This window comes from Sorex araneus, chromosome 3, assembly GCF_027595985.1.
Source record: "Sorex araneus isolate mSorAra2 chromosome 3, mSorAra2.pri, whole genome shotgun sequence".
NCBI lineage: Eukaryota > Metazoa > Chordata > Mammalia > Eulipotyphla > Soricidae > Sorex > Sorex araneus.
In genome coordinates, this window is record NC_073304.1 from 215,774,905 (window position 1) to 215,797,388 (window position 22,484).

Genomic DNA, 22,484 nt, shown 5'->3' on the forward strand with positions numbered 1-22,484 from the left:
ATTTCAGGCTCTGTTTATGGGTCACTCCTGGTGGTTCTTGGGGATAATAGGGTGTCCCTCAGGTGCTTTTAAAAGCTTTCCACATGGGGCCTAGAGCAATAGCACAGCAGGTAGGGCATATGCCTTGGATGCAGCAGACCTAGGTTCAATTCCCAGCATCCCATATGGTCCCCTGAGCACTGCCAGGAGTAATTCCTGAGTGCAGAGCCAGGAGTAACCACTGTGCATTGCTGGGTATGAACCAAAAAGCAAAAAATAAATAATAAAGGCTTTCCACAACTTTGCCCAGTAAAAGGTTCTTTTTCTCCTAGTAAGAGCAAAAAAGCTGAAGGGACAGGGTGTTTTGATTTGGTTTTGGGCCACACCTAGCAATGCTCAGGGGTTACTCCTGGACCAGCACTCAGAAATTACCCGAAGTGGTGCTTGTCAGCTGGATGGGATGACAGGGTTTGAACCTGGGTCAGGTGCATGTAAGACAAACCCTACCCACAGTGCTATCATTCCAGACCAACGGGAACCAGGTTTTTATATTAATGAGGGGCTTCATCCAGGCTCGTGTATGTGTGTGTAGGGATGTAAGTACATGTGTGTAGGAATATGTGTGTGTGTATGTGTGTGGAGATGTGTGTGTGTAGGGATGTATGTGTGTAGGGATGTGTCTGGAGCTGTGTTGTGCATCGGTATGTGTGCATGTTGTGTGTAGGGGTGTGTGTGTGCAGGAGTGTGTATATAGTGTATGTGTGTAGCAGTGTGTTGCGTGTAGGGCAGTGCATGTGTTTTGTGTATGTAGGGTGTGTGTAGTGTATGTGTATAGTTATATAGGGGTGTATGTGAAGGGGTGTGTGTATAGTGTGTGGCAGGGTGTATGTGTCTATAGTGTGTATAGGGATGTGTGTAGAGGTGTATATTTGTATATAGTGTGTATATAGGGGTGTAGTATAGTGTGTGGGCATGTAGGGGTGTGTATAGTGTGTACAGTGTGTGTAGGGATCTGTAGAGTGTGTGGGTAGGGGTGTGTGTATAGGTGTGTAGTGTGTATATAGGGGTGTGTGTAGGGGTGTGTATAACGTGTGTATAGGGGTGTGTGTAAAGGGGTGTATAGTGTGTGTAGGGGTGTGTGTATAGTGTGTAGGGGTGTGTGTATTGTGTGTAGGTGTATGGGTGTGTATACAGTGTGTAGGGTGTGTGTATTGTGTGTAGAGTTATGGGTGTGTGTACAGTGTGTGTAGGGGTGTGTGTATAGTGTGGGGTGTATAGTGTGTGGGTGTATGTGTAGGGGGCATTTACAGTGTGTGTAGAGGTGTGTGTAGGGGCTGTGTATAGTGTATGTAGGGGTGTGTGTGTGTAGCATGTGTAGTGTGTATACAGGTGTGTGTGTGTGTGTGTGTGTGTGTGTGTGTGTGTGTGTGTGTGGTCCATTTCCTCTGGGGCCTGGAGCCATGCCACAGATTCCTTCGCCCTGAGCATTTCCCACTCTGGCAGTGACAGTCTGCAGCAGCCTATCCAGGACCAGCTGTCCACAGTGCCCAGCTCGTACCCAACACCCAGGGATGCCCAATCAATGGACAGTGACTTGACTTAAGAGGCCCTTGAGGCTCCTGGATGCCAGAGCTGGTCTGGCCAGCATTGCCCAACATCCTGCCGACTTCCGATTGTGCCAGTTGCTCCCCGCCCGCCTCCTGGGGTGCAGGAGCGGTGTGGGGCTCTGAATGGAGCAGAGAGCGTGGGCAGGGTGAGCTACAGTCCAGGTGGATGTGTGGGGGCAGCGACCTTTCTGGAAGGGAAGAAACCTGCGCTGTGCTCGCCCACCGGCGTGGCAGCCTCGGGCCCCACAGCTAGACTCTTCCCTAAAGTGACTTTGCTGAGAGCTGTCAGACTTTTTTTTTTTTTTTTTGAGAGCTGTCAGACTTTTTCACATCAGAGTGCATTATAGATCTTTTGAAAGAGCTGATTTTTTGCTAGAATCATGCAACCAGACTGGACCCGGGGGCAAAGTGCTCAGCGCAGGGAAGGGGGACGAGGGGCTGCAGAGCGGGGCCCCGCCTCTTGCTGGCTCCTGCCCTGCCCCTGGGTGGCTGATTTGCCCTTCTTCCCGGGTGCTGTCAGACCCCGGCTGCCCTGGGGCAGGTCACCCCTAATAGCTTTAATGTGGGGGTCTTTGGCTGGCCCTCCGAAGCCTTGACTTCCCCTGGCCGGTCTTGGCCGGTCTACTGCGGTCCCCACGGGGCATCTGTTTCTTCCTCTAACCCGATACCTTTGCTGGCTGCAAATTGTGCAATCTATTTTCAGAAGTAAAATGAGAAAATGGCCTCGTGTGCTAACTAAGGTCAAGGCCAGGCTGCTGGAGTAAATCCTTTACCAGCGCTGGCCGAGCCCTCAGCTCCCGGGTTCTCAGTGATCTCGCTGGAACTCTGCCCAGTGGGGACTGTGTCCCCGTGTCCCCACTCCCAAGCCACGGTGCTGGGGAGTCCACTCAGCCCTGAGTCCTCCGGGGAGCAGGGGGGCAGAGCTGAGCGGCCGGCGCTGGCAGGAGGAGGGGCCGGGGAGGGGGAGGCAGGGAGATCCGGCTGGAGGGGAGGCTCCGACGTCGCCTTCCTTCCTGGTTCCTGCAGCAGCTGCTGCCGCTGCTCAGCCCGGGCGACGAGGGAGCGGGCGACCCGGAGACGGTGACTCAGAGGCAGCGCGGCGCACGGGCCAAGGAGCACGGGGCGTCCATGGACCCTGGGGTAAGGGGGCCGCGCTGGCATCAGCTGACATGCCCCGAGAGAGCTCCCTCCCACCTGAAGCTGGCAGCTCTGCCCCTCCGGGGACCGGGAGCAGGAATGGAGGTGCCGAGGGGGTGCCCACCTGGCTCACCTTCACGCCGCACCTTCCCACTGGGAGCCCCACCGCCACCCGGTGGCAGTGAGGGGCCTGGGCCCCCAGGTGCCAGGCCGAGGGCACACAGCTCCCCAGACACCGCAAGACTTTGGGAACTTTCAATGGCCAAATGGAGGAGTTTCCCCCCCTGCCGCCTCCCGGGGATCAGCCTCCTGCAGCAGGGGACCCCCTACGCCAACCGCCGGGCCACTGCTGCCCCCCACGCCCCTGACCCCACCTGGGCTCTGCCCCTCAGATACCTGCCAGCGTGCTGAAGGGCCGCCGAGCGGTTTCCCAGCCTCGGGCCAACCTCGCCCCTCTGTCCCCTCCCCCGCCACCTCATGCATTATTGATCTCCCGGCGGAGCCAGCAGGGCCCGGGCTGGTGCCGGGCGCCCGTGCGCACCGCGGCGGGACATGTGTGCATCTGGCGCTAATGCCCAGTCCCCGGCTCTGGTGGGTGCTGCCCTGCCCCGCAGACCTCGAGGGTAGGAAAGGGGGTGGTGAGACTCTCAGTGGGAGGAACTGAGGGTCCAAGGTGGGACTTTTAGGGGGATGTTTGATGGGAGGAGTTAAGGGGAGCCAGCGGCCGTCCTGGGCCTGTGTCCAAGAGGCCAGTTGGGTGAAGGCATGGGGGGGAGCACTGCAGAAGGTCAAGGTGGGGCCGAGCCCTAAAGTGGGGCTGCAGGGGTCCCAGAGGAAGGGGAGCCGGGCTGTGTCTCCTGGGTCCAGACTCTGAATCCCTCAGTCCTTTGGGGGAGCACTCACACCCCACTCCCCGGTCCCCCCAGGACAGCCTGAGAAAGCACCCAGTGTTTCCTGGAGCCCCAGAGTGTGTGCCCGGGCTGGGGCGGGGCAGACTTTTGGCGGTTTCCTTTGCCTGGGGGCACGGTGGGACACACCCAGGGTGTGTGTGTGTGGGGGGGGGGTGGGCAGGTGAGGCGAAGCTGAGCCCTGGGTGCTGGAGGTGTCAGAGGGGAGGAAGGTGATAACTGTGCTGTGCTCAGGCTCTCTTTCCTTCCAGGGCCCCCTCAGACAAGGTGACGCCCACCCAAGGCTGCCTTAGGGAGGGGCCGTGCCTTCTCCATGGACTTCCAGGAGCGGGAGCCCCCCTCGCTGGCCGAGAGCACCCAGTCTGCGAAGTCCAGCAGCACCCAGCAGGTTTGAGGGGGCATGAGCTGACTGTTAGTGGGAGGAGGGGGGAGTCTCCCAAAGCGGGGAGGTTTAGCTGTGGCCTCCCCAATGGCGCCCCCATCTCTGCCCACCACTACAGGCCTCAGAGCTGTGGGAGGAGGTAGCGGAGCCTCGGGGCAGGCAGGGGCCGGAGGGGATCATGCCCGACAGGCAGGAAGGTCACCTGCTCAAGAAGAGGAAGTGGCCTCTGAAGGGCTGGCACAAGGTAGGCGCGGGGCCAGGGGTTGGGCCGGATGGGCGCGGGGGTGGTGCGGGCGCAGAGAAGAAAAGGTCACATGTGTGGTGGTTCTCCCTCCCCGCCTTCCTCTCGGCCTCCTGGGACCATCACAGAGATACTTTGTTCTGGAAGATGGAATCCTGCACTACGCAACCACCCGGCAAGATGTGAGTTGGGGCTGGTGCGGGCGCTGGGGGGCAGGGGGTTCAGGAAGCCCAGGCCTGCCCTTGGCTGGCTGTGGCGTCTTGTGGGGGTCTCCGTTCCCTTAAAGATGGGGAGAGTGGGACCACCTGAAGGGGAGGTGAGGCTCCCCCAAGTGAAGAGTGAGCGTCAGAAAGGCGGGACCTCGCCATCCTCCCTGCTGCTATGTGGGGGGGGTGGACCAAGGTGCCTGGTGTTCCCTCCTCAGCTTTGGGGACCCCTGAGGGGGGCAGAGCTTTCCTGGCTCAGTGGCTCTCTCAATCTTAAAATGTAAGTGGACATAGCAGGATGCTCTGCGCACAGGTGGATGCCTCAGGGGTTCTTGGGGATGCTGTCACTTGGCCCACTGGTGAAAACTGTGCCCCAGACCCCGAACCAGGACAGCTTAGATGGTGGCCTCTAAGCCTCGAAGCAACTGTCCTGCCCCCTCTGCCCCCAGATCACCAAGGGGAAGCTCCATGGCTCCATTGATGTCCGATTATCCGTCATGTCCGTCAACAGAAAGGCCCAGCGCATTGACCTGGACACCGAAGACAACATCTACCACCTCAAGGTGACAGCCCAGAGCCAGGGGGCAGCTTGGCACCCTACCCTGGCAGCGGGCGAGAGAGGGCAGCAGGGCTGGAGTCTGGGCAAGTGCGGTAGACTCGTGTTTGAAAAGAAGGGGTGGGGGGCTGGAGTGATAGCACAGTGGGGAGGGCGTTTGCCTTGCACACGGCTGACCGGGTTCAATTCCCAGCATCCCATATGGTCCCCTGAGCACCGCCAGGGGTAATTCCTGAGTGCATGAGCCAGGAGTAACCCCTGTGCATGCTGGGTGTGACCCAAAAAGAAAAAAAAAAAAGAAAAGAAGGGGTGGAACAGAAGCTGGACCAGAGAGACAGGACAGCGGGAAGGGCATTTGCCTTGCGTGCACTCGACCTGGGTTCCATCCCCAGCATCCCATATGGTGTCCTGAGCACCGTCATGACTAATTTCTGAGCGCAGAGTAACCCCTGAGCACTGCTGGGAATGGCCCTCAAACCAAAAAAAAAAAAAAAAGGAAAGAAAAGAAAACACAAAGGAGAGCCGAGGGCAAAGCGTTACTGGGGCAGGAACAGGCCAGAACCAAGACCCAACTCTGGGGGTTGTGCCTGCCCCCACGAAGGGCCACTGCACAGGCTGGGCACTACTACCAGGGACCTGGCTGGCCTGGAGACCCTGACTTTGCCCCTGGAAAGAGGATTCTCCTTTCATCATCCTCCTGTTGCAGATCAAATCCCAGGATATGTTCCAGAGCTGGGTGGCCCAGCTGCGTGCCCACCGCCTGGCCCAGCGCCTGGATGTGTCACGAGGCTCTCTGCCCAGCACTGCCCACCGGAAGGTAAGACAGGGCAGGAATGGTGGGGGGTGGGAATCGTGGGACTCGGGGCCACCCTTTCCTTCCTTGATTCCTGTTGATTCCCGCGCAGGCTCCTGGTGCCCAGACAGCAGCGGGCACTGCAGCCATCCCTGGGCTGGGGCCACGGGAGAAGGTGTCCTCCTGGCTGAGGGACAGCGATGGCCTAGACCGCTGTTCCCACGGTGAGCAGCACCTCCGCAGGACGTGGGGTACCCATGATTGTCTGGGTGGTTTTTAATTTTTTGTTTTGGGGTCACACCTGGCGATGCTCAGGGCTGAGTCTTGGCTCTGCAGTCAGGAATTACTCCTGGTGGTGCTCAGGGGCCCCTATGGGATGCTAGGGATCGAACCCGCTCGGCATTGTGCAAGGCAAATGCCCTACCTGCTGTACTTTCTCCCTGGCCCTCACAGTTGTCTGGGTGGTGGTAGCAGTGGGGGGGTTGTGACCTCCATCCCTGCCTCAGGGGGCCTCAATCTCTCAGAAGATGATGGGGTTCATACCCTGAGCCCTTATGCCAGGCTGGGATGCATGGAAAGAAGGCTGGTGTATGCCCCTCCTGGGGGCCATTCCAAGAAGCTCCAGGGAAGGGGTTGCTCAAGAGTTTTTTTGGGGGTGCCACTGGGCTTTCGTCCCACGAGTAGGAAGTGCAAGTCAAGTGGAGGGCAAGTGAGGACCCCTAGTCTGCAGGAGACCCAGGGGGCCTGGGGTTCTGGTCTTCCTAGGAGGCCAGAGCCAGGGTGGGCGTTGCTGGGGGCTCCTGCAGGGAGTTCTGTTTCCCTGACGGTTGCGGGCGGCCCTGGAGGGCAGGACTTGGGTGCCAGGCTGGCGCTGGGAGAGGGATGCCCCGGTTCTTCTCCCCACAGAGCTCTCCGAGTGCCAGGGCAAGCTCCAGGAGCTGCACCGGCTCCTCCAGAGCCTGGAGTCCCTGCACCGCATCCCCTCCGCGCCCGTCATCCCCACGCACCAGGTCGGTCTGCGCTTCTCTCCCCTCACCCCCTCACTCCCCCTCCATTCCCAGGGCCTCCTGTGGGGCTCCTGGACAGCTGCCCCCTGCCCTTGTCCACACTGCCTCACAATTCTCTGCCCCTTGGAGCCACTCCTTTCTGTGCCCACACGCCCGCCGACGTCTCTGCCCCTCCTCTGTGGCCATCTGCCTCTCCCCGTCCCCTGACCCTGAGCTGACAGTCCCCCACCTCGGTCCTCCAGGCCTCGGTGACAACCGAGAGGCCCAAGAAGGGGAAGCGGACGAGCCGCATGTGGTGTACCCAGAACTTTGCCAAGGACGACACCATCGGACGGGTGAGGTGGGGTGTGGACCCCCACGTTGCCGCTGCTGGGCGGGAGGCTTCGAGGAGGCTGTCCCCTGCATCCCTTCCCATCCCCCCCGCAGGTCGGGCGTCTCCATGGCTCTGTCCCCAACCTGTCTCGCTACCTGGAGTCCCGGGACACCTCGGGCCCCCGAGGGCTGCCGCCCCCCGACTATGCCCACCTGCAGCGCAGTTTCTGGGCCCTGGCCCAGAAGGGTGAGTGGTTGCTGGAGGGGAAGCGGGGGCAGGTGGGGAGCGGAGAAAGGGGGCTCATGGCCTGCCCCCACCCCCAGTACACACCTCCCTCAGCAGTGTCCTGGCCGCCCTCACCACCGAGCGGGACCGACTCCGAGACCTGCACCAGGGCTCCGAGCTGCCGAGGCTGGGGGTGAGGCTTGGTGGGCTGGTGGAAGGAGAGGGCTCCATGGTGTGGAGGGATGCGGGGGCGAGACTGATCCACAGAGATGACTCTGGTCTTCCCTCTCCCCTGCACAGGTCTCTGAGGCCTCCACCGCCTCGAGGCGCCTCCACTCTCTGTCCATCTCCTCCGACACCACTGCGGACTCCTTCAGCTCCCTGAACCCCGAGGAGGTGGGCCTGGGGCTGTGGGGTACCGGGAGGGGGGAGGGTCAGTATGTCTGCCCGCAGCCTGCTCACTCAGCGCTCTGTGTCCCTTGCCACTCAGCAGAGTCATTTATTATTTGGGCACAGGGGGTGGGGAAGGTCATACTTGCAGGAATGACTCCAGGCTCGGTACTTGGGGGTTGTCCACGGCACTGTCTGGGGGAATCGCGTGGTGTCCGGGCCTCTTGCATGCATCTCCCTGGCCCTGCTGGACTCTTTTCAATTAGAGCCGCTCCCGGAAGAGCAGGGCCTGGTTGGGGCATCGGAGCCCCTAGTGTGTCTAGTGCCAGAGGCCACCAGGGCCATAGACAGTCGTGTTCCACGTTCCGGGTCCTGGAGTCCCGGACCCCTCAGGCTAGGCTCTGATGGCGGCCACCTGAAGGGCAGGTGCTGCCAGTGCAGGGACCCAGGACTCGTGCAATGAGACCTCTGTGGTCACCCTGAGGCCCACGGCCCAGCCTGAGCAGCGAAGCAGATTCCCACAGAGTGGCCAAGGCTCAAAGAGCCTGGGTTGGAGGGACGGTCCAGCAGGGAGGACTCTTGCCTTGCATGCGGCTGACCCTAGTCCAATCTCCTGAGAATGCCAGGACAGATTCCTGAGCACAGAGCCAGGAGTAAGCCGATGTGGATCCCAAACAACAACAAAAGGCTCGAAGGAGGGCTGGAGTGATAGCACAGTGGGGTAGGGCACTTGCCTTGCCCGCAGTTAACTGGGCTTTGATCCCCGGCCTCCCCGGGGGTCCCCCAACCCCGCCAGGAGCGATTCCTGAGTGCAGAGCCAGGAGTAACCCTGAGCAGTGCCCTGCAGATTTGCACCAGACACCATCACCTGCTGGTGCTGTGCCTTCGTCTGTTGAGTGGGGACTTCCTTGCAGCGAGGGCCGGGGCTGGGGTGGGGTACAGAGTCTGTGCCCCCAAGGGGATGCCCGGGCACCTCCCTCCTCCTTGTGCAGTCACTCATCCTGCTCCCGTCACAAGTCCAGTTTCAGCTTCCTCTCTGGGCCCTGGGGAGCCCTGTGTGACCCCTGACTTGGCCTCTCCTGCCCCCACAGCAGGAAGCTCTGTACATGAAGGGGCGTGAGCTGACCCCACAGCTGTCCCAGAGCAGCGTCCTGTCCCTGGCCGACTCGCACACAGAGTTCTTTGATGCCTGCGAGGTGCTCCTGTCGGCCAGCTCTTCTGAGAACGAGGTAAGGGGGGAGGGGCTCCCTGTTCTCGGGAGATGACTCCCAAGGCCTGTCCCCTGCTGGGTTCGGGGACCCTGCTCAGAAATCACCGCTGGGCTCTTCCTCCCAGGTGTGCTCTGTTCGCATTGGGCTCTCCTGCCACTTGCGCTGCACCCCAGCCCTCGCCCCGAGACCTCATTCTAGTCTGTTCTCCTTTGACCCCTGCCCCCAACTCTGGACCTCAGACCCCCTTCCCTTTCCTCGGATCTCCCCCTGGGCTTTCTCCTCGAAATGACACCCCCCGCCAGGCCAGCACCCCAGGACAGTGTCCCAGGGCTCAGACCCGCGGAGCCCTTTCCCTAGGCACTGCCTGCCTTCCTCTCTCTTGGCCCAGGGCTCCGAGGAAGAGGAGGAGTCGTGTGCCAGCGAGGTCACCACCAGCCTGTCAGAGGAACTGCTGGAGCTCAGAGGGGTGGAGCCATGGCAGAAAGGTGCTGGGGGTTGGGGGGCAGGGCGGTGGGCATGGGTGAGCCAGGGCCCTCCGGGAGACTGTCCTTTGGGACAACTGCCACTGAGGGCTCTGGATGCCGATTCCAGAGGCAACCTCAGGAGATGAAGCTAAGCTCTGAGCTCTGGAATGTTCCATGTTTGGGTTAGGCTGAGAGCTGGGGCATGAACTTTCTATAAGGGCAGAAGGTCCTATTTCACCACTCTTGTTTGGGAGCCGGGATTTGGGCGGCACCCAGCAGTGCTCAGGGGCGATTCCTGACTCTGCTCAGGAATGACCCCTGCTGGCACTCAGGGGACCAGATACAGTGACAGTGGGTTGAACTGGGGTCCACTGCCTAACAAGGCAAGTGCCTGACCCCCTCATGGTTACTCTGGCCCCTTTTCTCACCACCGTTTCACGGTGTGGTTTGCACTGGTCATTTGACTTCTTGGAACCTGTTCCCACGCCTCTAAAATGGGTGGAATCACCTGCATTCTGACATGGTTGATAAAAAGGAACAGGCAGGTGGGGGCCTTGGGAAGGTCTTCTGGGGTACAGGGCTGGTGGCAGTGAGGAACGTGTTCCCTTGAATGATCCAGAGTCACGGGTTCAGCTATCCCCACCCCAGACCCAGAGCTCTTCCGGAATCAGGTTGGCAGTCGCCCTGTCCCACTGGTGTGCAGGCGCGAGGGTCACCTAGGAGGGTCCGGGGGGTGCTGCGCCCGGGAAGGAGAGTACCAGCGGCCCTGGGGCCCTGGGGTGTGTGTGTGTGTGTATGTGTGTGTTGCAGCCAGAGCCCCCGGGCCTCCCCGCCGCCGTTGCCTGCCCGCTGCCAGCGGTCCCGGGGCCGACGTGAGCCTGTGGAACATCCTGCGGAACAACATCGGCAAGGACCTGTCTAAGGTGTCCATGCCCGTGCAGCTCAACGAGCCGCTCAACACGCTGCAGCGGCTGTGCGAGGAGCTGGAGTACAGCAGCCTCCTGGACCAGGCCAGCCGGCTGGCCGACCCCTGCGAGCGCATGGTAGGGCCCCTCCCCGGAGCCCCGCACCGGCATGCTCGGGGCAGAGGAGGGTGCCAGCCCCGCTCCCCTGCGCCTCCCCTCGCCCCTGCAGGTGTACGTGGCTGCCTTCGCCGTCTCCGCCTACTCCTCCACCTACCACCGCGCCGGCTGCAAACCCTTCAACCCCGTCCTCGGGGAGACCTACGAGTGCGAGCGGCCTGACCGGGGCTTCCGCTTCATCAGTGAGCAGGTTGGTGTGGGGGGGCTGGCGCCCTGCCCTGTGGAGGGGGGGGGGGCGGGGAACGTTTGCAGGTGCTGTGTCCGCCTCTGCGCGGGGACCGGAAACCCCAGGCCAGAACCCGGAAGTTGCGGGACAGGTTCTAGAGCTGGGCTCACGGGGGACCCCTTAGGATGAATTCAACCCTGGGTAGAGGGAAGAGATGTTTCAGGCCGGGTCCAGGAGTTGATGGAAGATCTTTTCGAACAGAGATGGGCTGGAAGACAAGGCAGGGCCAGACCCTGAGGAGCCCTGCAAGGAGTTAGGGTGTTATTATTATTATTATTATTATTTGAGGTGAGGTGTATTTTGGTTTGGGGTTCCATACCCAAGCATGGGTTACTACTTCCTGTTCAGCCTTTTAGGGAATCCTGAGGTGCTGGGGCTCTAGCTGGCTCCTGCAAATAGCCCTCTGGAGCTATTTCCCCACCTGGAGTATGTTTTTGTTGTGTATGTAAACCCAGAGGACATTGGAGCTCTTGGAAGGTTCCAGCAGGGGAGTCACAAGTGTAGAATTAACTTCATCAAGGACTCTGGGCAGTGGTGTGCGAGGGGTCAGAGGAGGCCATTAGGTGGCCATTCCCATCATCTAAAAGGCGCACGACTGGGCTCTTAGGCTCTGGCAGACGGTTAAGGGGGAGGGTGGATTCAGGAGCTATTTCTGTGTTGTCCGTGACCTTGCTTGTGGAGGACAGAAAGTTTCTCTGAGGTGGTCGATGAGAAGGAGATGTCTGGGGCAGCCTCTGGTTTGGGGGATCCAACGGCGTGCGGTCTAGTTAGCAAGAGAGGTAGCGTCTGGGCCCAGTGGCTGGGTTAGGGAGACACCTTGGCCCTGTGCACTTGGCTTCCAGGCCTCTCAGGGAACAGGGTGTGGCTGGCAGAGGGGGGTCACCACTTAGATGTTGGGTGGAGTCCCAGGCTGCTCCTGGGAGGGTATGGCCATGGGCCAGGGGCTGTCCTTGGGTTCCTGAGTGAGCACAAGCTCCAGAGAAAGGCGGGGGGGGGGGGGTGAAGCGAGTGCAAAATAACAGAGAGAGATGCAGGTTGTTTCCAAAACATTTTTTACCATGAGAAAAGGAGGAGGAGGAGGAGGAGGAGGAGGGGAAAGGATGGCAGCCGTAGGGGTGCTAAAGGCTTGAAGTTTTTCTAGGGGGAGGGAAGATCAATGGTCCAGGCCTCAGGCCTAGCCCTGTGATGCAGCTCAAACCCAGCGGTGCCAGGGACAACCAGAGCTGCAGTTCTGGGGTGGGGGAACTCAGGGCCTGAGCCCGGAGCCATCGCCCTTAGCATTGAGGCGCTGGGTTTGAACGTTAGAATGTTTTGACTGTTTGGAGGCTGAAATGTGGCTCAGCATTGAGCAACTCACCTTGCATGTGTGAAGCTCTGGGTTCAGTCCCTGGCACCCCAACTAACAGCAAAAGAGACAGAGGCATAGATCTAGAGGTGTTTGGAGGTGCATGCAGCGCTCGCGGGCATGGTGGCTTAATGGATCCCGGCCAGCCTGCACTCTGAGGCACCCCGGCCACCCAGTGTGTGTACGGGAGCACCTCAGGAAGGAAGGAAGGACTTCCTCTGGAGTGGAAGGAGCAGGAGAGACTTATTGCCCCAGGAGAAACCTAGAGGGAAAGGCTGCAGGTGTGCGGGAAGGGGTGGCAGGAACCAGGGGCCTGGCAGAAAGTCCGGCTCAGGGTGGGGATGTGGGCAGCGGGGGGAGTTGCTGCTGCCCCTTGGCGTCCTCCCAGATTGGGGGCGGTGGGCAGCCTTGGGTGAAGGCCCCAGGGGGTGTAGTAAGAGCTGGAAACTAGCAGATTTCCAGTGTGTGCTGTGTCTGGGGTGGGGGGGGAATGGAGGCAGGGGGCAGGGACACAGTGGGGGAGGGGTCATGTTGGGGTGGCGGTAGGAGTTGGCAAGGGTGCTGGATGGTGGGGAGTGAGGGAGCTGTCCCCACTGGCTGGACGAGAAGTGAAGGCAGAAATGGGAGTGACTGGCCACGGCAAAGCTTGGCATCTCTGTGGGGTCAGGGAGGAGACCGAGGCAGGCCAAGGAGCCAGATGTCGATTTGCCCCATGTGCAGCCCCTCTACACCTCACAGCCAGGCCCTGGGGCGGAGGGTGGAGGGCACTGCTCAGTGTTGAGGGAGATGCTGGTGAGCAGGAGGGGCCTGGCAGGGGGCTCACAGGCTTGATTGGGAGGGGCAAGGAGAGGGGCAGTGGAGAGGGAGACCCAGGGCTTCTGGGGGCATGTGGAGAGTGGCCAGGGATGAAGGGGAAAAGACACGCTGGAGTAGGTTTCTGTTTTCCAGGGGAACTGGGGAGAGGGTCAGAGCCTTGGGGGCCCCCGGGTCAGGGGGGACACCTCACGGTATCCTTTCTTTGCTCATCAAGGTCTCCCACCACCCCCCCATCTCAGCGTGCCACGCGGAGTCTGAGAACTTCATCTTCTGGCAAGGTGAGGGGCTCGGGGACGGGGTGGGGGCGGGGGAGGGGCTGGCACCCCCTCTGGCCTGATCCCTGCCGTTCCTCTCATCCCAACCCAACTGCAGACATGAAGTGGAAAAACAAGTTCTGGGGAAAATCCCTGGAGATTGTGCCAGTGGGGACAGTCAACGTCCGCCTGCCCAGGTGAGTGTCCCCAAGTGCTCAGCAGCCAGGCCCAGCATGTGGGCGTGCACCAGGCTGGCAGGGGCAGGGGAGAGAGGACTGGCCTGGCGCGCCTGGGGAGTTCACACCTACATGCAGAGCAGCTGCTGAGAACAGTGAGGAGGCGGAGAGCCAGAGGGCTTATCGAGGTCATCTGACGTGATGGCTTTCGCACTTTTGACTGTGACTCACAGCAGGAAATGCAACACGAACACCACATACAGGTGTACACACACACACATACACACTCACGTACATGCACATGTGCAAATATAGGCACACACATGCACAGGCACACACATGCGTACACACAAGCAAGGAGCATGTTCAAATGTATATGTACAGGCACATAGGCACACATGCACAGACACACATGTGCATAGGCAATCTCATAGGTGCACACACAGGTGCAGGTACACACACACACAAACCCTGAATTGATTTCAGGACAAATTGAACACTCTCTTCTAGCTGGTTGTACAGAGAAGAGGCTCTGTTGCCAGGAGCTAACTGGATGCCAGTATTGGGGGATATCCTGGATTTTGGGGGTGCTAGTGGGACCAGGGGCTGAGATCTCCAAGTCTGCTCGGATCAGGACTGGGTCTCTTCTGCCCTCATACCCCATTTTCCAGTATCTAGGCAGTCACACCCAGAAACTGCCCCCAGTGCCGTGTAATCTCATCAACGGCCAACATCCAGAGACTATAAAACCAAGCTCCAGGAAGCAGAGCAAAGCAGCCACACGCTATCTTTTTTTTTTTTCTTTTTGGGTCACACCAGCAATGCACAGAGGCTACTCCTGGCTCTGCACTCAGGAATCACCCCTGGCGGTGCTCAGGGGACCATATGGGATGCTGGGAATCGAACCCGGGTCGGCCGCTTGCAAGGCAAATACCCTACCCGCTGTGCTATTGCTCCAGCCCCCGCACAATATCTTATAGCCTAGTTCTCCCTCTCAGAGAACCTGGTTAGCTACCGAGAGTTTCCTGCCCACATGGGAGAGCCTGGCAAACTCCCCATGGCATATTCATATGCCAAAACCAGTAGCAATAACGGGTCTCATTCCCCTGACCCTGAAAGAGCCTCCAATGTGGCATCATTGGGAAGGATGAGTAAAGAGAGGCTGCTAAAATCTCAAGGCTGGGAGGAAGGAAGACGTTACTGAGACCGCTTGAGAATTGACAATCAACGGGATGATGATGATGATGATGATGAGCTGGGAGTTTGCTTCTGCTCGTCGATCATTCTGTGGGCAGCAGGCAGAAGTGGTGTCTTCTTGAGTGAAAAAGGGGGCAGGGGGACAGAGCTAGTCCTGGCTGCCTTGTGCCTGGCACCCAAGGGCAGGGCTGGGCAGGAGAGGGCAGGGCCAGACCTGCTGTGCTCTTAGTCGCAGGCTTTCAGCTCTTAGAGGCTTTAGAATGAACAGAGAGGTGTTAGCTGAGGCCTTTCTCTCCAGCTGCTCTGTGCAGGGGTGGGGTGTGCGTGATGCCACCGGGACCCTGTGATGCTGGGCACTGAGCCTGGGGCCCCGCCCCGATGCTGCTCAGCTTTCTCTGCTCAACTCCCTTCCTGGCTGCAGGAATCAGAGCATCCTGCCCCCCTGGACTCCCTGGCCAGGCTGAGGTGGGGGTGCAGCTGTTTCGGGGCGGCCTGCTGCCCCTGTGCTCTGTCTCACAGGTTCGGGGACCACTTTGAGTGGAACAAGGTCACATCCTGCATCCACAACATCCTGAGTGGCCAGCGCTGGATCGAGCACTATGGAGAGGTGCTGATCCGGAACACGCAGGACAGCTCCTGCCACTGCAAGATCACCTTCTGCAAGGTGGGCTCCCGCCCTGCCCCCGCCGCCCCATGGGGGAGGAAACATCTTCCTAAGGCCCCTGTCCCGCACCCTCCCAAGGCCAAGTACTGGAGCTCCAACGTCCACGAGGTGCAGGGCACCGTGTTCAGCCGGAGCGGCCGGGTCCTCCACCGACTCTTCGGAAAGTGGCACGAGGGGCTGTACCGGGGCCCCCCGCCCGGTGGTCAGTGCATCTGGAAGCCCAGTAAGCGGGGTGACCGGCAGGGCTGGGCGGGGGCGAGGGCAGCTCTGGCACAATCCCTCTGCCCCAGCCTTTGGCCTTCTCCACTTCAGACTCGATGCCCCCAGACCACGAGCGAAACTTCGGCTTCACTCAGTTCGCCTTGGAGCTGAACGAGCTGACGTCGGAGCTGAAACGGTCACTGCCGTCCACGGATACTCGGCTCCGGCCAGACCAGAGGTGAGTGCCAGGTGCCCCTCTCTGCACTGCCAGGGCCCCCGGACACCCCCTGCCCTGCCTTTCCAAGTAGAGGCACTATGTCCTTTTTCTTTCTGTTTGTTTTGGGGCCCAACCTAGCTTGAGGCTTGGGGCTCAGGGGGCTCATATGGGTTGCCGGGAATCAAACCCGGTCGGCCCTACTGGCTGTCCTGTTGCTCCAGCCCCTGGCCTTGAGCTGCCTGTCTGCAGGCAGAGCTGGCCAAGGGATCAAGGCCTTGGGCCAAGGGACCCCTGGTGGGGAGAGGGGAGGCGACTCCGCTGACCCGTCTGGGTGCTCAGGTACCTGGAAGAGGGGAACATACAGGCTGCCGAGGCCCAGAAGAGACGCATCGAGCAGCTGCAGCGAGACCGGCGCCGAGTGATGGAGGAGAACAACATCGCCCACCAGGCGCGCTTCTTCAGGTGCTCCTGTCCCGGCCCTGCGGCTGTGTCTCAGGAGCCTGGTCTTGTCTTTGTCTGTTGGGTTCTGGGTCCCACTCGGCAGTGCTCAGGGCTTCCTCCAGGCTCTGTGCTTGGGGCTCGCTCCTGGCGGGGCTTTGGGAACTCCACGGGGTACCGGGGATCAAACCCAGGTTGGCCACGTGTCGACCAGCGCTTTCACCTGCTGGGCTGTCACTCCGGCCCCTCGGGTGCCTGATCTATCTATTCTCACTTTGCCCCTCGCCCTGCCTTTGCTGTGCAGGTGATGTTGTCATGATGACCGGGGGGTGACACCCGTGCTGGCTGTGGGGTCACACGTTTAACCGCGGTACTGACCAGCAGTCACGCGTGGGGGTGCAGTGCTCGCACCCGTGGCCCCTGGGCTCGCTGCAGCCGTGCTCCTTTAGCGGCAGGGCTCGCCCACATGCTCTCCGGGGCTCGCACTCACGGTGGTGGTGGTGGCGGGGTTGTGCTAGGAGCTCCCCCCAGGTGGTCAGTGCCCCTGGAAGCCAAATGGGGTGATCATCACGACACCCCTCTGGCACAGCCCCCCTGCCCTAGCTCTTTACCTCTCCCTAAGACTCGGTGCCCCCAGACCCCAGTCCAGAGGCAACCCACCCAGATCTTAGACCAGACCCTGGACCAGAGTTATCGTCCCAGACCCCAGGCCAGAATCAGCCCACCTAGATCTCAGACCAGAGTCAGCCCACCTAGATCTCAGACCAGAGTTAGCACCCCCAGACCCCAGACCAGAGTTAGCATCCCCAGACCCCAGGCTTCCGCTTCTCTCATTTTCCCAACTTCACTCACCGTGTCACAGTGGCGCCCACACGCACTCACCAGCGCTCATGTCTTGGTCGTGGCGCTTGTGCAGCTTCCGTAGTTGCTGTGCTTGTCAGGGGCTGTGCCCCTTGATATGATGTGCACACACACCTGGGTGTGTCACCGGTGTTTGTAGATTGCAGAGTAACAGGACCATGCTCGGTGCACACAGAAGGCCAGGGATTCAGACTCATGACCTTACTCCTGAAGGCTGGCGCCCTAAGCCCCGGCACTCTCCCGCCAGGTCCCTCACATGCCTGATCTGCCTTGTTTGGTTTGGGTTTTTATTTTGTTTTTGTTTTTTGGGGTTTTTTTTTGGGGGGGGGTCACACCTGGCGATGCACAGGGGTTATTCCTTGCTCTGCACTCAGGAATTATCCCTGGTGATGCTCAGGGGACCATATGGAATTCAGCCTGGGAATTCAACCTGGGTCGGCCGCATGCAAGGCAAACGCCCTACCCACTGTGCTATTGCTCCAGCCCCGGGTTTTTATTTTGTTTTATGACATACTCGGAAGCTACTCTGAGTTCAGTGCTCAGCTTGCTTTCAGTGATGTTCAGGGAACGAGATGGCGTGGGGTGGGGGAGAGTAAAACTTGGGCCCCAATGTGAACACATATGAACACACGCCCTTTGAGCCCGTGGCCTAGCCCCGGGCACCTGGTCCTCACTGCGGCTGCTCACCCGTCCCCCCTCCCTGGCCTCTTCCCGCAGACGGCAGACGGACAGCAGCGGGAAGGAGTGGTGGGTGACCAACAACACGTACTGGCGGCTGCGGGCTGAACCAGGCTACGGGAACCTGGACGGGGCTGTGCTGTGGTAGCCCCGGCCTCGGGGCAGGAGACCCAGCTTCCTGCCTCCTGCCTCCGCGCCCACGGACACATGAGTGAGACCAGGCTCCTGGCTCCTGGAGGACAGAGGGGCGCCTCTGGCTCTGCCTGCTCCCCTCTGCTGGCCAGGGGGGTTGCACACCCCAGCACATCGCCCACCCCGTGTCTGGGGTGGGAAACAGAATTACTGCTCTTCCTGTCTCGTTGCCCCAAACCACCGGCATGTAAGACCCTTCCTGCTCTGTCTTCCCTTTTCTCTCCCCCTGGTTACCTGGGGGAGACGTCAGGCTCTCCAGGATCTGTTCCCCATTTCAGTGCCTTCCTAGGACACAGGGGACCCCTTGATGCTCCCCAGGCTTCCCATGCCCAGGGCCCAGCCTCAGCTGTGTGGTTGGATGCGTGAAGGAGAGAAGGGTTTCTCTCCCCCCTTTGCCCCTGTCCTGGCCCCATGGGGCTCCCTTGGCTCAGTCCCCAAACTGCAAAAGCGCCTGCAGCTTCTAGCTCCTTCCTTGGTCCCTAAGTGGTTTCCTTCAGACCCAGCTCAGTGGATCCCCCCCAGAACTGATGAAACCTCTCCAAGAGGTGGGGAGCAGACGGAGCAGATCGGGCACCTGGCTCCGCCCCCCCACCCCAGTGTGTGAACTGTCGTGTATGTGTATGTGTAAGCTGTCATGTGTGTGTATGTGTGTGAGCTGTTATGTGTTTGTGACTGTGTGTGTGTGAGAGAGCACGTGCGTGTGCATGCATGTGTGTGTGTGTGTGTGTGTGTGTGTGTGAGTATGTGTGCTGTGTGTGCTGCTCGCGGGCGAGCGGGGTCCCCGATGTAGCCGGGTGCCGTGCTGCTGCGCACCCCCCACCGTTGCTGCTCATTCTTGCAGTCTGCCTCTAATGACGGTGAATGGCTGTGACATTCCAAGCACCAATAAAAATTGTCCCAAATTTTGGCCTGCGACCATTCATTTAAAAAAGAATGAGTGACCTTGCAGTGAGGATTTAATATAAACTTAGTTTTTTTCCCTCAATAAGTGTTGAATAAACAAGCCTGACTTTTTTAAAGAAAAAAAATATGTGATTAATAAAGAATACACAACCCACTTAAAAAAATAAAAAAACAATGAAACGGGCCAGAGAGCTATTTCAGTGGGTAGGGCACTTCACACAACTGATCCAGGTTCTATCCCCAGCACCCCCATATGGTCCCCTGAGCATTGCCAGGAGTGATCCCCAAACACAGAACCAGGGGTAAGCCCTGAGCACCAACAGGTGTGGCCCCAGCCCCCAACAACAACAAGAACCCCTGAAACAAAGCAAATGAGCAGATGAGCAGAGGGGACTTGACTTTGGCCGGGGGTCCTCACTGAGCCCCTACTGATGCTAAATTATCTATTACACTCTACACCCAACCCTTCATCATGTTATAAATCGTTTTGACCAATAAAAAATTAAAAACTGAAAAAAAAAATGTGGTGCTAGGGGTATATCTCAAAGGGCCAGAGAGCAGGCTCTGCTTGCCGGAGACCCAGGGTCTGTCCTTGGCAGCGTATGGTCTCCCCAGCGCCACCAGGAGAGAGACCCCTGACCACCAGCCCCTGAGCACCTCCAGCTATGGCTCCTCCAAACAAAACAAAATGCCCAAAGCAAGCAAAGCTTCTGAAGTTCAGGGCCAGAGAGTGTTTTGCGTGTGAGAGGCCACCCTGGGTTCTATTTTTTGCACCTCAAAATAATAAGGAAAAATTCAAACAAAAAGAACAAAGTGTGCGTGAGCTGAGCAGAGCCCAGAGGTCCTCAGGCTCAAGGTACAAATCCGATGTCGCCTTTCACTGCGGAGCCTCGCATGCTCCTCTGCCCGCGTCTGTCTGCCCCCAGCCGCCCCACTGTCTGGGCTGTGGCCATCGCCGCAGGCCTCCCGCCACGGCCATTTCAGGCCGGCTTTCAAGGGTGGTATTTTAGTTTTAAATTTTAATATGAGAACCGTCTCAAAGTGATGGGCCAGCCGGGCTGCGGACAGGGATCGGGAGAGGTCAGCGCAGGAGCAGAGAACAAACAGCCAGGGAGAGTCAGGCTATTTGAACACCGGCAGAGAGATTCCTCCAGCGACCTCCAGAGGGCGCCCGGGTCTCCAGGAAGGACCAATTTTGTGTCTGATCTCCATCCTGGAGTATCAGGTCCCCAAGCTTCTGGTAAAGGCTGAGCCCAGCTGTGCAGTGAGAAAGGACAGGCAAGCAGGCTGTCTTCATTAGCGCTCACCGTCCCTGTACCCCTTCACATTTCAGGGAACCCCAGAGTCAGGAACCCCCCCACTTCTGGAGACCCAGGAGCCCCCACCGACTCCTAGAAGTTCCCTAGATGTTCTGGCGGGTAGAGGCCAGACTCCTGCTATGGTACGACCTCACTTCCAGGTAACCCCTCACCCCCACCCCATAGCTTTTCCGGGGACCCCCCAACACACACACACACACACACACACACACACACACACACAGCCCTCATAAGAGAACTTCCCCTGAGTTTCCACTACCTTCTACTTTCTAAGAGAGAGGCAGAGTAGGGGCTGGAGTGATAACAAAGTGGGTAGGGTGTTTGCCTTGCACGTGGCCGACCCGGGTTTGATTCCCAGAATCCCATATGGTCCCCTGAGCACCCCCAGGAGTAATTCCTGAGTGCAGAGTCAGGATTAGCCCCTGTGCATCGCCGGGTGTGACCAAAAATTTTTTAAAAATTAAAATTTTTTTTTTTTTTTAAAAGAGAGGCAGAGCAAAAAGTAGGACAAAAGAGGCTGAAAAGATAGTACAGAGGGTAGGGCACTTACTTTGCACACGGCCAACCTGGGTTCTACCCCCAGCATCCCATGTGGTCCCCAAGCACCACTAGAAGTCCAGAGTGAGGAGAAACCCCTGAGCACCACTGGGTATGGCCCAAAAACTTTTTTTTTTATTTTTTATTTTTGCTTTTTGGGTCACACCTGGAGATGCACAGGGGTTACTCCTGGCTCATGCACTCAGGAATCACTCCTGGCAGTGCTCAGGGGATCATATGGGATGCTGGGAATTGAACCCGGGTCGACCGCGTGCAAGGCAAACGCCCTACCCTCTGTGCTATCGCTCTAGGCCCCTGGCCAAAAAACTTTTTAAAGAAGTAAATGGGGACTGAGCTGAGCAGAGCCCAGATGGGGACTCCCTATTTGGCCTAGAGAGCCTGGCCCAGCACCTGGGCTTTGAAGGGCCGGTTCCCCCTGGTAGCATCCCCCCAAGCCTCTGTAGGGTGCAGGGCTGTGGCACCTTGCTCCGCAGACAGCTCTGGAATTGCTGGTGGAATTCCTGACCAGGTGGTGTCGGAACCGCAGAACTAGGGCCTTGCCTGGGTCTCACCGTTGGGCTGTCTGTGTCTGCCCCATGTGGAGTCCCTCCCAATGTGCCCCAGACCTGGGGTCCAGTCACTGGCCCAGAGCCATGCCTCTGACTTCGCCTGGAAGGCAGCTCCAAGCACCCTGAGAAGTCTATGTCCAAACCCAGTCTCCCAGGTCAGAATGAACTTATATTTTAATTAAGGAAGAGAGAATGTATTTTATTATTCATTTGGCTTATACATTGTAAACATTGAACATAGGCCAGGGATGTGTCTCAATGGTACAGCACTTGCCTTGTACACGTAAAGCCTTGGGTTCAGTTCCCGGCACTCTATGGACACCTGAGCACTACCGTGAATGACCCTTGAGCTCCAAATCAGGTAAAGCCCTTGAGTGTGGGGGTGCTGGGGACTGAACCCAAACCACCTGCATGCAAAGCGCACACTCAACCTATTGATTAGCTTCAGGTCCGGCTTCCCTTTGCTGTCAGAGCATTGCAGAGGCGATGCTAAATCCTTCACAGCCCATAGCCCCAGAGGCACCTAGCACCAAGTGCCCTATTGATCAGCACCCATAGTGAGCCCTGATTTCTGCTGGGGCCAGTTTGAAAGCTGCACGGTAAAGTGGCACGGGCACCTTCCATTGGTTATGTAACTTAAAAACTAAGGTGCTCCTCATAACGCAGAGGAAATAATGCAGAAGCACAAAGAAAATAACCACTCCAAGACAAAGATAAGCAGCATCTTTTAGACCCCTTCCTTGCACTGAGTGCATCTGTTATTCTTTTCTGTGATCATGTGGATATAAATCTTTGAGTCATGATAAAACCTTCCTGAAGATCTTTAATTGCAATCATGTACCAATTGTCAGCTACTACCTAAACTTCTGAGCCTGGTAGGGAAGGCAGGCGTGCACCAGGAAAAAAAAAAAAAAAGATGATTATTTTCTTCATATGAGGGGCGGTGGGGAGGGGTTGTGGCCACAGGGAGCACCGCTGGTGTTGGGGAGCACTACCCACTCCCCTCCCAACCCACATGGACTTTAAAGTATTTTCATGCTTTTCCTCATGCAAACAAGAGCCCTTGACCCTAAGATCCCAATTCTAGAACTTGATCCTATGCAATAAGAGCACACCAAAGAGGAGATATTTACTGTAGCTGTGCTTACCGTAGTCTTGATTGCAGAGAAAAAAAAAATAAAGTTCCATCCAGGGACAAATGGATGTGTAAATCACACAACAGAAATTATAAAGCTACTTTAAAATGGAAACGGGGTAAGTTTCAGAGAAAGAGGAGAGATTGAACATATGCATGTTTTTTTTTTCCTCCTGCCAAAACACCACCAAAGGAAACCAAATGGCTTTATTTTAGCAATATTTCATCGAAGTATAATTATGACAGAGTAAAATC

General features: G+C 58.3%; 1 protein-coding gene across 2 annotated transcripts; it reads left to right on the forward strand.

The window, feature by feature from the left end:
• The first annotated feature begins 2,562 nt into the window (after positions 1-2,562).
• OSBPL7 (oxysterol binding protein like 7) lies at positions 2,563-18,699 on the forward strand. Of its 2 annotated transcripts, XM_055133629.1 has the most exons (23): positions 2,563-2,726; positions 3,883-4,019; positions 4,132-4,257; positions 4,383-4,436; positions 4,910-5,023; positions 5,723-5,833; positions 5,922-6,033; positions 6,716-6,819; positions 7,059-7,151; positions 7,243-7,375; positions 7,453-7,547; positions 7,655-7,750; positions 8,836-8,973; positions 9,344-9,440; positions 10,230-10,462; positions 10,554-10,691; positions 13,103-13,166; positions 13,261-13,339; positions 15,035-15,179; positions 15,258-15,402; positions 15,492-15,618; positions 15,937-16,059; positions 17,614-18,699. In XM_055133629.1, exons 2-23 carry the CDS (start codon positions 3,945-3,947, stop codon positions 17,720-17,722), a joined length of 2,511 nt encoding a protein of 836 aa, XP_054989604.1. In that variant the 5' UTR covers positions 2,563-2,726; positions 3,883-3,944; the 3' UTR covers positions 17,723-18,699. The 2 variants fall into 2 exon arrangements, with proteins under 2 accessions (XP_054989604.1, XP_054989605.1); XM_055133630.1 differs by lacking the exons at positions 2,563-2,726; positions 3,883-4,019 and having other exon boundaries at positions 4,133-4,257; positions 4,972-5,023.
• The last annotated feature ends 3,785 nt before the right edge of the window (positions 18,700-22,484 follow it).

Coding starts and splice junctions, on each gene's coding strand:
- OSBPL7 (XM_055133629.1), top strand. CDS start 3,945: ATGGACTTCCAGGAGCGGGAGCCCCCCTCGCTGGCCGAGAGCACCCAG. Junction 5,024..5,722: donor ACAACATCTACCACCTCAAG/GTGACAGCCCAG, acceptor CTCCTGTTGCAG/ATCAAATCCCAGGATATGTT. Junction 10,692..13,102: donor TCCGCTTCATCAGTGAGCAG/GTTGGTGTGGGG, acceptor TTGCTCATCAAG/GTCTCCCACCACCCCCCCAT.